The sequence below is a fragment of the Lonchura striata genome, chromosome 7 (genome assembly GCF_046129695.1).
Source record: "Lonchura striata isolate bLonStr1 chromosome 7, bLonStr1.mat, whole genome shotgun sequence".
In the NCBI taxonomy this organism is placed as follows: domain Eukaryota; kingdom Metazoa; phylum Chordata; class Aves; order Passeriformes; family Estrildidae; genus Lonchura; species Lonchura striata.
In genome coordinates, this window is record NC_134609.1 from 23,674,487 (window position 1) to 23,690,118 (window position 15,632).

A 15,632-nucleotide genomic window follows, 5' to 3' on the forward strand; every position below is an offset into this window, starting at 1 on the left:
TTTGTTTTGTTAGACTACTGAATTAGAATGATTTTTTTTTTTCCATAAATGATATTTTTTACTTCTGATTTAGTCTGCTTAGTGTATGAGGCCTGATACTGAAGAGTGTCTTCAAAGGGAAAATATGAGAACTGCAGTCCCAATCCCACAGCTGTATATGTTTTCCCCTGTGGGAAACATTTTTCAGGTTTGAGGCCTGAAATGTAAATGTAAATAACTTCTATGGATGTTTTCCTAGAAACTCAACATTTAGCAGCAAAGGAGAAAATGCATAATTTGCCAAAACTGAGCTACATGAAATTGAGATTATAGGCATCAGAATAGCCATCACTACAGAGAATAGTTTCAGCCCTAATTTTAAGCACATTATATATGTTCTTGTGACATATTTATTCTAGTAATTTCTATTCCCTCCTTTTTTCAAATCCCACTGTTTTCATTTCATTTAGTGTTATATTAACACTTTAAGTTTAGACTCTTTGCAAGAAATCAAAGTAGAATAATTAAAAGCCACCACTAAACTGAAATAGTAAAATTGTCACAGTAGTTACATAGTAATAGCAATGGTCTTTGAAAGATTTACCCTGTAGTTGCAATTACATTGGGTGACAGGATATCAGTAATGTTATTTTTTCTCTCTGCGAAAAGGACATTTTAACAGTAGCTATTAGAAGCTCAGGACTGCAGACAATGCATTGTTTTTATTTCCACTTTTAAAGACATTTTCAGCTTTTATTTCCTGTATCCTCAGATCATTGCAAGAAATGGTGACTCTTGCTATTTATCTGCTGGTCATCTTGGCTCGAGCTCTTGCAGGGCCTTGCAGCCCAAATAAAGCAGGTAAAATAACTTGTGATCTTCTCCTGTAATTAAGCTGCCAAAATTTTTTTTTTTTTTTCATTCAAAATCAAAATGTTTTCCTCCAGAAAGTTAAACTGTGGGTTCTGTAGAGCTAATCCTTACATTTCTTTTATTGACCTGCTTTGAGCTAGCTAGCACAGTAAAGAATGTTCCATAGAAGTCCTAACCCCACAAAGAATTAGGCATATAGTTAACTCTGAATAACCATAGTGCAGGAAAGTTAATCACAAAAGCATAAAATAGCAAAGGGAACAAAAGCAATTAGAAATTCTCTGTAATAGTACAGATGCAGCAGATCTTTGCTGCCCAAACTGGGCTTTCGTCCCACGGACTACAGTCAGATTGCCAGTGGTGACTGAATGTGCTGGGCTGAACCCCTGAACCACACTGTTACATTAAAGCAAGAAAAATACAAAAATCATTGAAGGTAGTTGCACACTGATTAGTGCCTACAAACTGAAGTGATCTGGTGCCAGACAGACCTGTAATGTAGATTTCACTATAATTACAAAATGTGCTCTAGAAATTTGCTGCAATATGCCTCAATTTAGTGTTTGCTTTTTAGTGCATGACTGCTGTCAGAATGCTGTCGGTCATTTCATGGTATATCTAAAGTATTTGGCCCTCTAGCCATTTATTTCAGCACCTTTATTTGCACGAGCAGTTTTTCTTAACTAAAGGAATTTTCACAGCTCTCAAGTTGCCAGTTTTAAATCTGAGCATTAACACAAGCAGTTTCAGCTTGCATGTGCTAAAGGTTTGTTAATCAGAAAAAAGCAAGTTGTTAAGAAGTCTAGTTGACTCTCCCAGATTATTCCCTAGCAGACATAGAAAGGCTGCAAAATGAGGCTTTTAGCATAAAAAATGAGAGTGGCAAGGGCTTTAAAAGAAGTAACTGAATAAGTCTTCCTCATTTTTCAGGTCACTAATGGTTAGTCAATATTTGGCCTTATTTCCATCAGACGTTCAAATTAGATCTGCCTGTCAAAAATATCCAATTCTGCTAGCATGAAGCAATCTGTCTGTCTGTAATGGTGCTCAGCATTCATGTGTGTATTAGCAATCACCATGTTTGGAAACACACAGCACTGCTGTTAACAGGGCTGGGAGTTTGGGTCATTTCCTATTGTTGTTAGAAGGTCCAGGTTCTTCAGTTCAGTTTTAAATCTTAGCTTTTGACTTGACAATTGGAAAAATTCAGTTTGTGCTAGCACTACAGTGCCAGTCCAAGAAGAGAAAAAGCAGATTATTTATTGTGGCCAAGATCTATACACCATTACAAAACAGTGCAGATCTACAAAGCCTACCAAACAACCTCACCAATATTATTTTTACAGAGTCAGTGGTGTTACAGAAGCCAGCTTTGCAGCATAAATTAATGAGACATTTTCAGTGCAGTCTTTTTTACTTCAGGTTTCTCAGCAGTGTCTCTGCTTTTCAATCAGCTATTCTAGAAAGATAAAAAATTTTCACAAAGTTTTGCATTGATTAAAAGGCAAAGGCTAAACTCTTCCAAAGAGGACAGAATTTAACAACTTAAAGGTCCATTTTGTGTAGCAAAAGCTGCTCTCATTAGGGGATCTTCCAGCACACACCCCTGTTCACAGAAGGTTAAGCCCAATGGAAAGTAAGTGGGCGGGCCCACCTCTTTGAAAGGAAATTACTACTGAATAACTCCGGGTGTATCATTTTCCTTCCAGATGTAATTCTGGTATACTGCTATCCTAAAACCATCATTACCAGAATTCCAGAGTGTCCTTATGGATGGGAGGTTAATCAGCTGGCACTTGGAGGCATTTGCTACAATGGGATCCACGATTCAGGATATTACCAATTCACAATCCCAGACCTCTCACCTAAAAACAAATCATACTGTGGCACACAGTCAGAGGTAAGACTATGAAGGTCAGAATTACTGATTCAAGAAATGGCTGCACTCACTTGAGAGAGTCCTATCCTCTTCAGCTTGAAGTAAGCTTTAGGTACCAAGGGAAGAAGGAGGGAAACTGCAGAGTCAAAGAGAAGGAAGAATCACACAGCTGTGCTTTGCAGTTCCAGGCAAAACACTCACAAGCTTCGTGATATTAGTCTGCTGTGCACCTGTATTACACAGAACTTATGTTTAGTAAGGCATATGAATAGGCAGCACAGCATATAAAGAGCTAGCAAACCATGTTTCCTGGGGGAAGCTGTTTTGACACCAGAGTCTTCATGTTTCAAAGTACATTCCTGATGCTTCAAGGACTCAGTACTGCCCACATTTCTGTGTCTCACCATTCACAGTTCAAGAATCCCGTGTATCACTTCTATAACTCCATCGTCTCCAATGACTCCTCAGTGATTGTGAAGAACCAGCCTGTGAATTACTCATTCACCTGCACGTACAATGCCAACTACCTGGTGAACCAGGCTGCCTTTGACCAAAGGTACATCCTCTTCTGGGAGTGTGTCTCACCCTGTCCTCACCACCATGCCTCACTCATGCAGAATTTTGTCCTGTCCCCAGGGTGGCCACTGTCCATGTGAAGAACGGGAGCTCCGGCTCATTTGAAAGCCAGTTGTCCCTCAACTTCTACTCTGTAAGTGCTCTTTGCCACTCACACCTTCACCTTTACCTTACAAAGGCTTCAGCTGAAGAGCTGGAAAAAACAGGGCAGCTGCTCCTGACTTTTATTTGTCATGGAGCACACTTCTAGCCTGGAACAGATAATTGCAGTGGGATTGGCAGGGGTTCTTTCTGTTGATTAACAGGGATATACTTAAAGTGAACAGAGCAGACACATGTCAACTGTTCTTTTAATCCCTCAAAATCAGACAGATTTTTCTGCTGAGAGGTACATTTCTATCCTGCTGACAGGTTTTAGAAGAAAAATCAAAACTTGTGTGTAGTCCCACTGCAAGAGCAGCATGAATCTGCACATACTCCTGGCCTTGCACAGCCTCTATAGACACAGCAAAGCTCCTTGCATTTCTCTTGTAGCTTTCTCCCTGGTCCTCTCACTGACAGATATTTCATGTACCCCACAGATCTTTAGGTCATACTGGAATTTTGTTGCCAACAAAATATTGTCCCTTGATATCTGTTAGATCTTTTGAAGCATCCCTCTCCTCTCTATAGCTCCACTGCACTGCTGGAGCAGCCAGCTCCTAATCCTGGAATTTTTTCTCCACAAAAGCACAGTCAAAAGCACCAAAACAGCTTCTTTATTTTAGCACAGTTGGAAAAAGCACAACTAGGAACATACAGTGTTAAAATTATAGGCCTGGTAAAAGGAGTATTTACCACTAGGTAAGCCAATGCTAGGACTAAACCTGATATTCTTTGTATAATTCTGGTGCTAGCTTTGTTTCCATCTTACCCAACAAGAAGCACTGGAATTTAAGGTAGGCATTTCAGTGTATTTATAACAAAAACTTTTCACCTGAGCACCATGCTGCTCCATGTTCAGCAAGCTGGCTTTTTTTTTTTTTTTTTTTTTTTTTTTTTTTTTTTTTTTTGTGAGTGATTTCTGCTTGATTTCATTCCTTTTCTCCAACATCTGGCCATGTTCTGACCCCATTCCCATCCTACAAACTCATCTCCACTCTCTCACTCCCACCAGCTCTCTCCACCACCAGAGGCAGCAGCAGCAAGCTTGCTTCCCACCCATGCTGTTTGGGAATACTTGCAATACATTTTCCAACCCAAACAGCAGCAAGTTCTGTCACTGATCATCATTATACACCAAATATAAATAAAAATATTTTTAAATACCATCTTGGGTTTCCAATACTCCTACTACCAGTGTAGATTTTGGAGGTTGCAGGTTATAAGAACCCAGATTTCTGGAGTCAATCTCTCCAGTGGTGTCTGAATTGGAATCATGCCGTGCTTTGCATGTTACGAGTAATGTATTATGCCTTTGTCTTTGTCTTCCAAAGAATGCCAAGTTCTCAAGTATAAAGGAAGCCCCCTTTGTGGTTGAAACATCTGAAATTGGTTCTGACATATTTGCTGGAGTGGAAGCCAAGGGCTTAAGTGACAGGTAGGCAAGGGAAGGAGGAATGAGTAATAAATTGGCAATTGGGACATTTCTTGCTAATCTGGGGTTTGTATCTCCCCAGATTTAAAGTTGTTCTCAACAACTGCTGGGCAACTCCCTCCTCAGAGTATTTCTACCAGATCCACTGGCCTTTGATCACCAAGGGGTAGGTGCTGGTGGGACCCAGGGGAGCACCTGTACTCAGCCCAGCCCTGAGGATGGTGGTGGGGAATAGGGAGCAAAGGAAAAGCTGGCCCCCAGCAGGGCAAATGCTTTCATTAGACTGTCACCTCAGGAGATGTTTCACTGAAGCCATGGGGGCTCTGACACTGCTCCTCCACACACGACACAGGTGTGCCACGGACTACTCCATCCTTGTGCACGAGAACGGGAAGACGAACCGGGCCACGTTCCAGTTCAACGCCTTCCGCTTCCGCAACATCCCCAAGCTGTCCAAGGTGTGGCTGCACTGCGAGACGCACGTCTGCGACAGCGAGAAGTTCTCCTGCCCCGTGGTAAGGCCTCCCTGCTGGGGAAACACACGGTGCCATGTCAGACAGGACTGCCAGCCCTCCCCGAGGTGCAGAGCCAGCACCAGGGCTCTCAGCAGATGCAGGCGCGGCACTGTGAACCCAGCTGTGCACCCCGACCCCTGGCGTGCCACAGGCAACATTGGGAAACTTGTTTAAAACTATTGAGAAATAGGGTAGCCATTGAAAAACTCAGCTCCTGTCAATATCCCAGACTACAGACCTGACAAATAGCTACAGTTCAACGCAAGCCCGGGAAAAAATTAGAAAGTTGAGATTTTTTCATTTTACCAAGTATCTTTGTGCTAAGAGCAGCCTGGAGGCAGTCGGAGAACCTGCCTCAAAGCTCCCAGTCCCCCTTCCCAAGGAAAGTCCTCTCTGCCATGCTGCAGTAAGTTATTGCTCTTGCAGACATCCTACTCTGCATAAAATACATAAATTGTCTCTGGTGCAGGAACTGAGATAGAAGAGTGGATTCCTGTATTCTTAGATAGGAGTATGCTATACAGGCACATAATTTAACAAGGGCAGGTGCTCATAAAATGTTTTTCTTTAAAAACTTCTCTCTCCACCCTTCACCAAGTCAGAGCTTTGCCATTCTTTCTCTCATGAAATGAAATAGAATTTTATTTAACCTGAAATGAAAGCCCAAAATACTCCTTAGCCAATATGCTGTCATTTCAACAACAAATAGTTCTTGCTGGAGAGGTTCATTCCTGGTGAACCCAATTTTTCTTTCTAACACTTTCTTAGTCCAGGAGAAAATTAATACAGCATTTTGTATTATACAGCCTCAGTGCTAAGCAGGAGGAACTGACTTGTGCAAAATTTGCATGTTTGACAAAAACACATTGTTAGAAATTCTAAGTTTCAAAGGTAACAGGAAAAAACTCTTAGGTTTTGTTGTTTGTTTTTCATGATTTCTTCAACTTTTTATCCAGCCACAGATCAGAGTTGAAAGAAAACACAAAACCATTACTTCATATGTGCCCCTCTGGCAGTACTGTCAAACACCTACATCATCCTTTCGGGCACTGTGTGGAATTCCCACCTCACCCTCCAGTGCAGGATAATTGCTAGATCAGGCCACATCCCTCGAGTCCACTTCCCACTCATAAATGCAGCTGATGGTCTCCTGCAATTAAGGCTGAACCAAGCTGGTGGTCTGTGCTTAAAAGAAACTCATAACCAGAATTACTACATGCTGGGTTTGTAATAAAAATGCCCACAGCTGAGGCTCTGCAGAGGTCAGGAGATGCACAGGGACCTTTAATCTGCAGAACACTGCCTCCAATACAGACCCTGTCAGCTGTGACAGGCATCATTAGTACTGGACATGAGCTGCTCTATATGGAAAGGATTTGGTGCTTCCTGTTTCTACCTAATGGGCAACAATTATCATCAGCAATAAACAGCCACAGAAGTCTTCACAGAGGTCAGGGGTTAAACAAATGGAGCTCAATTTCCCCCTTCTTGACAGGAGTTTTGTTTAAAGCAGGGTGGGAAAGCCCACCAAAAATCTTCAGAAAATGAACTGTAAAGACTCTTTAAATCTCTCCTGCACTAAAACCCCCAATAATTACCAGCAGAAAAAAAAAAAAACAAACAAACAAACAAAAAAAAAAAAAACCAAAAACAACCAAAACTCCCTAGAAAATATGCAGCAATTTCCTTGGTTGGAAACATAAGAATTCTGCCTGCGTTTTTTTTTTTTTTCTTTTAATAATTTCTAATTGTCTTGGTATGCATGGCTTTCTCTCTGCTCTCTTGAGACATGTGACAAGCGCAAGCAGCGCGCGGAGCAAACCGGAGGGGTTCTGGTGGCCGAGATCACCGTGCGCAGTAAGTGCCTGCGGTCCTGGGGTGCTCCTCCCTTTGGGAAGCAATGGAGCTGGCGAGCAGAGGGAGCCAGAGCCCTCTGCCAGACCCCTTTCCCCCGGGGCAGCAGGAGTCTCCAACAGCAGCTGGTCCCCTCTGACTCTGGCAGAAGAGCTCAGTGAAATTCTCTTCACTTGCCAAGTGACTCAAGGCACCCCTTTGGCATTTATGATAAATGGCCAAACCACTGGCACACTGAGCTGGCAGTGAAAGCTCTGCTCACCTGCCCGTGACCTCAGCAGCACTCAGACACGCTCCCACGGGAGTGGGAGGCAGGTCAGGAGCAGCAGGAAGGTTTTTCCTCACACTGTGGGTCCGTACTTCAGCATATCCACAACACCTTCATGTGTTACAAGGATGCTTTGTGCCTATCCCTCCTGACACACTCATGGCACATCAGCCTTCCCCACTGCAGAACAACTGTTTCCTCCAACTGCTGCCTCCTGCAGGCACCAGGGATTTCTCTCTGAGCTGGTTACTCTTTTGAACAATGTTTTCACTAGAGCCCTTTAACTGTATCTGCACCAATCTGAAAGCCAATTTAAAATTACAAATACAGATACAATAGAATTATTAGAATCCATTATGCTGCACCAGTAAACCCCCATCGATGTAAGAAGGAAAAAGAACTGAGGATCCTTTTATAACTTCAAACAGTAAATCCAAGAGGAAGAAATAATCAGACTTTCAAAAGGTGACAAATGTTTTCTGTTCTGCTTTTACAAAGCACACTGGTGCACTTTACCCTATTTTTAACATCATCCTGATGTAATCTTTTTTTTCCTCTTTTATATAGGCAAAGGTTTATCCAGATTTTACACACTCTCAGGTAAACAGAAAAGTATGACAATGAAAGTATCAATCCCAAATATGGATTTTGAGTGTCTTTGTCAACATAAAATCCATAGCTCAAAGAAAAAACCTGAAATATCAATAAATTTGACAGAAGAGTGACCATTTCAAAATCATATTTTATTTCCCAGTGTAATATACTTTATTTTCCTTCTTTGGTACATCCTCACACCAGACAATAAAATCATAGCAATTACTTCCAATACGGAACAATCTTTTTTTGTCTAATTGTCACACCCTCTTCCCAAAAAGGAACAATCATATTTTGCTGGGTTAACAGGCTGTCTGAAAGCATTTCTGATTGGAAAGGCTTTGAAATACACCTTTCAAAGTCTATTTGTTAACATTTGATATGTTGACAGAGCCACATTAGGGCATGGAGTTTTATTGGATGGGGTGGGAAGAGAAGGTGAAGGGGAGCTGACAGGGAAGTACTCACATATAGTCTGTGTTTGTCTTGCAGATATCATCTTCCACCTACTTTTCGTGATTGGATTTTCTGCTGTTTTATTATAAAATGCAGCCCAGCTGTATTTCATAACTTTCCCTGATCCCGTTTGGACCTGGACTTCTTTACTAAAGATGTTTATTTTACAGAGGAAAAAGGAAAGCCACTAAAAATCCTTGTGCACCATTTCACCAGATAAATAAAACATTCCATGAGCTTTGTGCCTCAAATTCTGGAAAGTCCCAAAGCAGATTTGCTTCTCCCAAGTCTCTGCTGGCATTTTGAACTAGTGAAAACCCTTGGGTTATGTATTCTGCCAGCACCTCCTTGTAAAAAGCTGTGATGGCAATAGGATTTGTTGCTGCACAGACTATAGAGATGTGCAAACTCAGCATTTTTCAATGCCAAATTTACCTTCAGGGTCCCCCTTCCCTGCCAGTCCCAGTGTGGTACCAAACTCCCCTCCAGGCCTGGTCTTGCAAAGTCCCAGTTTGTTCTGTGAAGCCTTTGAACAAAACAAAAACCAACCTAACATGCAAGGATGGGAGCGAAAGGGTGCTTTTCATGTAGCAGTAATTAGAAGGTGCTCAGAGTTCATTACCTGACATTTCTATCCTGATTGTCAGTGTTGTCAGTATTGATTGGTTGGATTAAGTAGAGCACACTGTAGCAGTAGGACATGTTGCTGACTAGACAGGCTCAGTGCTGGATGCTTACATGGTGTGGGCGCAGGTTGAGCTCATCTGAGGTTGGAAAACAAACGATGTCTTCACTTCCTTGAAGACATAGCCAGTGGCAGACACAGTGGGGTCCAGGGGTTAGGTCTATCCCTGAGAAACAACAGTAAGACAAAAACACTGGAAAGGGAAATCATGATTTATAAAAAGCAGGAAATACCAGGACATTAAAAAGTTCCCCAACAAGCATAACAGTAGAATCCTTAATTCCATTAGTTACTAGAACAATATTGAAAAAAACCCTTTTAAGCGCCAGAAACATCTTAGATTTTTTCCATGAAACTTACAGGATCCTAAATGTGAAAGAGGAAAGAATGACTACAGTTGTTACACTTCGAATTAATGAACACGGTGGGTGTACCTGTGTTTGCACATACCGAAGAAAAAGCGCATTACAGATTTTTTACGACTGTTTGTAGAGAGGGAGCCTCCTGAATAACTCTGTGAAGGATTTTCAGCTCCCCGATAGCGCTCATTTTTGGTGAAAGCTCATTGTAACGAAGACAACGCGGAGCTAGAACACGCATCCATTGCCCGCAGCGGTAAAACAAGCACATTTCAGTGCGTTTCTCCTGGCGGGGCTCCGGTGCGATCCCAGCCCGCGGAGTGCGGAGGGCGCGGGGGGCGGAGGGCGCTGCCCGCGGTCCGGAGCCGCGCCGGGCTCCGCGGTGCTGCCGCTCCCGGATGTATAGATAGCATATAGATAGGATGTGTATATATATATATGTATATATAAATATAGGGGCACCCTGAGCCGGGAGAATCGCCCTCCGCCCTACCGTGCTGCGCTGCTCCCTCTCCTCTGCCCCCCTCCGCGTTTCAGCACCTCCAAGCGGCTTTTTTACCTCTTCAAATGTTTGTCCTTCTTCAAAGCCGGTTTCTTTTGCCTCGCTTTTACAACGTTCACTGCACTCCTATCGCGGCTATTTTGTGCAGAAAGCCTCGAAGCCAGTTTCCTTGGCAGGTAAATTCCTTTCTGGTTATGCAAGAAGTGTGGCTTTGGAACCAACCGTGCAGGATTTCAGCCGCTGTGAATGCGCCTGGGAATTGCCAGGCCGCTCCCGCCGGCCGTGGGATGGAGCCTGTGGCACACACATCTCCCGTCCGTGCTCCCTCCTGCCTGCTCCGCTCGGGATCCCTGGCTCCCTGCAGTCCAGAAACGGTTTGTTGCCAATAAAACAAACAAACACAATGGTTTGTTGCAAAAAACAATCAAAGCACAACTGAAAAACAGCTGCCAGAGGTGACTGTTGCTGCCGGAGAAGGCAGCAACACAGGAACGCGTTTCAGCTCCAGAAGTACTGCTCCGAAAGAAAGCACAAGTTGTCCATCATAAATAGTTTGCATTAAAAAAAATCCACCTTCTTTTTTCCTAACCTAGCATATGGCTCATCACTAGTTATTCTACTAAACACTATTTATGCCTGTATCAGAAAATGCAATGATTGTGAAAGATTTTAGCACAATATGAAGTTTGGTAGACATCATCATTTCAGATGGACTAAAATAATGGATCTTTTCCAGTCAGGGCATGAAGATGCTTGCCTTGTTTTCTGCATCTGAAAGCCAAACACAAGTCTGCCCATGGAAATACAGGGACAGGAAGGTTATTTAGAGAGGACACAGATAATCTGTTTAGAACCCAACATTTGTCTCCACAAAGATTCCAGTTGGGCTTTGTCCCAGTTTTTCCTTCCATTTGGATAAACTCTAATGAGACATGAATTTTTGCATGCTTTCCTTCCCACAGTTGGGCACTGCAATGCTGAAGCACAAGGTCATAGAGGTCATGACACTAAGTAGGAGAGAAATGAACACACACAGGCGTCAAGATGATAACAACACAGGTTGCAGAACAATGTTGCCAGTACAGTGACACACTTTACACAATATTTTGTTCATTAAATAAAGGTTCACTTCTTATTTGTGAATGGTAAACAGCATTAACCTGGGTGGCCTTTATTTTACAATCACTGCAGATGCAAATACAGTTCAGAAGAGGTCCAACAAAAACTGCCAATGAAAGAATGAATCAAATCTAACACAAAATTAGCAAGTATGCCACAATACAAGCTGGTACCTTCCATTGTGGACAATCTATCCTTAGTATTCCCAAACAAGCAGTACTGTTTGCACTGTCCTGCCGCCCTATGTCTAATTGTAAAGAAGAAGGAGAAGGTACTGAGACTGACAAATCAGAATTAATTATGGTCAATCATTAATGCCTCATATCCTGTGCTGGGATCTCACAATTTCAAATGCAAACTTTAGACTGAAGCCTCAGTAGGTGTTTTCTGGGGGACATGCTCATGATCCTCCTGCAGAGATGCCAGGCTGGGTCTGACCTGACATGCCCACCTTGTGCAACCCCTGCAAGGGCAGCCCTGCAAAAGGTGAAGCACATCAGGGCTGAGAGCCTTTCTGCAGGGGATCTCAGCTCTGTGGCACACTGAGGTAAACACTGCATGTGCTGCCAGAATTGGCAATACATTACACAATATAAACACAGGCAATGTCCCAGATCCAGATGCCATGTATAGAAACTCCCCAGTCTTAATCCTCACTTAAATACCAACTTCATATATTTATTCTGTAAATCCATGACATTTGGTTTAAATGTCCAAGTCAGGGACAAGGAAAAACACTACCTCAGAACATTATCATGTCTCACTACATACAAAACACATCATACATGGTCTGTACTAGGAATGAACTTGTCACTCTGTACTGAAGATCAAGTCTTTTCAAGTTATTCCATCCAAAAGGCAGCTCACAGGTGCAGAGTTAAAAAATAGCTATTGATGGATTGGCCCCATGGCCCTTTCATGTGGCATATCACTGCAGCCCTATAAAGGTCAAGTTCAGTGGCTTCGGAGAAATAAATAGTAATTCTTGCAGCCTGGCAGTCAGGCACACACAGCTGAGAAGAATGTCCTGATTTCCATCTGAAGCCACATTGCACTGAGAGGCAGACACCAGCCCTGCTTTCCAATATATTTTTCTTAACTTTAATGTTACAGCAAAAACCTAGAGTATACGTCTTTAAAAACAATTATCTTAGATATGCTCTTGTTCTAATAGGTATTAGAACCTAATAGGTATATTAGAACCTATTATGTATAACATTCTAAGAGAAATATTGTGAGATGCCATGGAATGAAGCCTACCTGCAATGCAAACTGCTGCTCTGGGGGGCAGCCAGTCTCCAGCCTTCCCAGATTGCTTCTTTGCAACCTGTGCCTCCTCCCCTGCTAAATTTTCTCTGCATGTGGTCTCATCCACATTAACACTCTCCTCCCACAGATCATCTCTCTCTGAGAATTTACACACTGACACAAAGCATCCACTGGAAGGGATCCTACCCTGTTGCTCTTCTGCTTACATCACCTGCTCCTAACAGAAAAATAACATCAGCATTTTTCTTCCGGGAGCAAGCACATCAACCTGCCTCAGACACAGACAATCAGGACGTATATTAATTAACTTTATCATAAAAAGACAATCCAGAATAGGTAGCACAGACTTGTCAGTAACATGGCCCTGAAATGTGTTTTGAGAAGATCTTGCAGGTTTAAATTTCATTCTGCTTTTCCATAAGCACATTCTGCAGAGTGCAAATGATGCAGTAAGGCATGACAGGAAGTGAGGGACACAGATCCCACAGCTTGGAGAGCACTAAAGCTGAGGCCTAATGCTAAAGCAAAGGTCTCATACTAAAACAGACATCTTATCACCATGAAATGTTTGCCCAGCACTATAAATTTGCATGGTGATTAATCAGGGCTGATAAGAACATTCTGAGCACTTCTCACTGTCTCCATGCCCAAAACTTCTGTGCTATCCCCTTATAGTGAATACTTCAAAGTACTCTAAGACCAGAAACTGATTCATCTGGAAGATTTAATCTTCCCTTTACAAACTGAGAAAAATTGACAAGTAAAGAATGTCATGAACAGGTCATGGCAGGGTGTCATATCAAATTGGCACTCATTCCACTAGAGGGGACTGTTACTGGACCAACAGAATATTAATCAAGAAAAAAATAGGTAGATTGATCTGATACTTCTGAGAATGAATTGTGAATTGAGAAAACTTGCAAATTTTGCATTTATTTTATCTGTATTGGAAAGAGAAAATCCATATGTACATAAAATCAATACAATAAATTCAAGCGTTCTGATACGCAACTTATTATATACCTGGTGACACCCAGTAACAAATCACAACTATCCATAGCTAACATAAAATCAAACTCAAAGGTTAATAACCTGGGAGGAAGCTTACATCAACATCTTTGTCCCCACACTTGTGCTAGGTGTGCCACTGTGCCTCAGTGGGTGGCAGTCCTTGCCCTGCACTGTACCTGGACCTCACCCCCCTGCAGCCAGAGCTGGCTGTTGGCTTCTGGAGGCTCTTCTAGCTCCTGTCTGGGGACATGGCCTGTCTCTAAAGGAATCACAGCACTCAGGAATTTCAGAGACATAACAGATATTTCTTCAGTGCTGTTGATCCCACTGGGGATGGGTAGGCTGCACAAGAGGAGCATTTCCTATTTGTAAGGCTTCACAGGCTTTCTACAAGAACTGCTAAGAAATTTAAATCATCCTCTAAACAACTAACAGTAAGGACAGAGTCCACAGAGATTTGGAAACACTATTGTCTTTGGGAACCACATATTACCTTACAAACAGACTGCTTTGACCAAGTGCTTACACTTGTGTCTTAGCCATAACTAACTAGGAGGCATTTATTTACTGTTAAAACCCAAATATGCACCTCAGGTGAGCTTCCAGCTAATGCAGCAGAGGTCCTGCCAGAGAATGTTTATAAAGAAATTGTGCAGGGGGGATGCAATTTTGACAGAAGTGTCACATTGTCCAGCTTTACTGTCTGACCATGCCAAAACACAGGGATAGTTCAGTCAGAACTAAAGATGGTCATAGAAGATAGCCTTTTATTTTGTGCCAGAAAATAAAAAGGAAAAAGTTATTCTGTAGTACAACTCTGAATTATTTTATCATCTTCAATAATCCCAATTCCCACTGACTTATTTTTTCTTGTAGGTCAGTTTGGATTTATTGTCCTCCCACAGATTTCAGTTGTTTGCATATTTTATGTAATGCATTTCTTACCATGGCAGCTTCAGAAGGATTTTCACACAGCACTTGTTAAGCTCCAGAAAAAGCTATAGTTATGTGGTTTTCCCAAATCTTCAACTAACATATATTCGTCTAAATTTCTCTACCAAAACATGGCTGATCTTTATAATACTGGAATACCTAAATCAAACAAAAAATTTCTATGTTTTTGGCCTGACATTCACACTGAAAGGGACCATACTGAAACTGAGGAGCTTGCAGGAAGGTTAAAGGATGCAACAGATGACAGTGATCCAAATCAGCAGACAGAATTAACTAAAAGGGATCATGTATTACCTAAGAAACTATTAGCCAGTCAGCAAAAATATTTTTTTTTCCCTATGATGTATGTCTGTATAAAGATTTATATTTGGGGATGACAAGTTTTGCTCTCAAGTCTTTGATTTAAAAAAAAGAATAAAAAATCATTTGACTTGGGAAAAGGTCAGTAAGGAATGAAAAAACAGTAATTGAGCAAGCAAAAATTTTGCAAGATGAAAGCTAACCACTCTTCCACAGAAGCTCACCGTGCCCTTTGCACCAGCCCTGTGGCAGCACGGGGAATTGCCAATCTCTCCCTGCCACCTGAGAGGAGCCCAGCGAGGCAGATGTGAGCAGGAACAGCTGCATTCGCTGCTCTTGGACAATGTGAGCAGGAACAGCTGCATTAGCTGCTCTTGGACAATCTCTAGCTGGGCCTCGTTCAAAGGGTGTCAAACATGACAGCAAGATCTGCCTTGAAGATATAACAATTTCTGCAGGCAACTGCTCAAGCTTCTGGCCATGCAAACTGGGGAAGAAACAAGAGGGACTTCCCCCAAACTCTGGTATTCTGGTAGTCACTTAAATGCATTGTCTTAAGATGGCTAGGAACAACAATCACAAGGGCTCTGGATGAAAAAGTAATTTACTTCCATTTTAAACTCTCTGTTAAGTCTGGACACTGAGCCTCCATTAGAAAAGTTTTGATTTCTGACAAGCATATGGAAATTCTCCTGTCAAAGTAAATTCATTGAGAAAGTCCTTATATGAATAATTTTGATTGAATAAGAAAAATCAATTTCAGACTGAAATTCTTTATCATATTTACCTATAGTAAATCTATACCATTTACTGTGAATCCTTGAAGCCACACTGGAAGTAATCTTGAAATCACAGAAAAAAAT

The 15,632-nt window shown here is 42.0% G+C and overlaps 1 protein-coding gene across 1 annotated transcript; it reads left to right on the top strand.

Moving 5' to 3' along the window:
- Positions 1–764: 764 nt before the first annotated feature.
- Positions 765–8,659, top strand: TECTB (tectorin beta). Its single transcript, XM_021526024.2, has 10 exons — positions 765–840; positions 2,562–2,752; positions 3,145–3,287; positions 3,368–3,440; positions 4,783–4,886; positions 4,966–5,049; positions 5,236–5,398; positions 7,186–7,255; positions 8,088–8,120; positions 8,607–8,659. Exons 1-10 carry the CDS (start codon positions 765–767, stop codon positions 8,657–8,659), a joined length of 990 nt encoding a protein of 329 aa, XP_021381699.1.
- Positions 8,660–15,632: the final 6,973 nt, after the last annotated feature.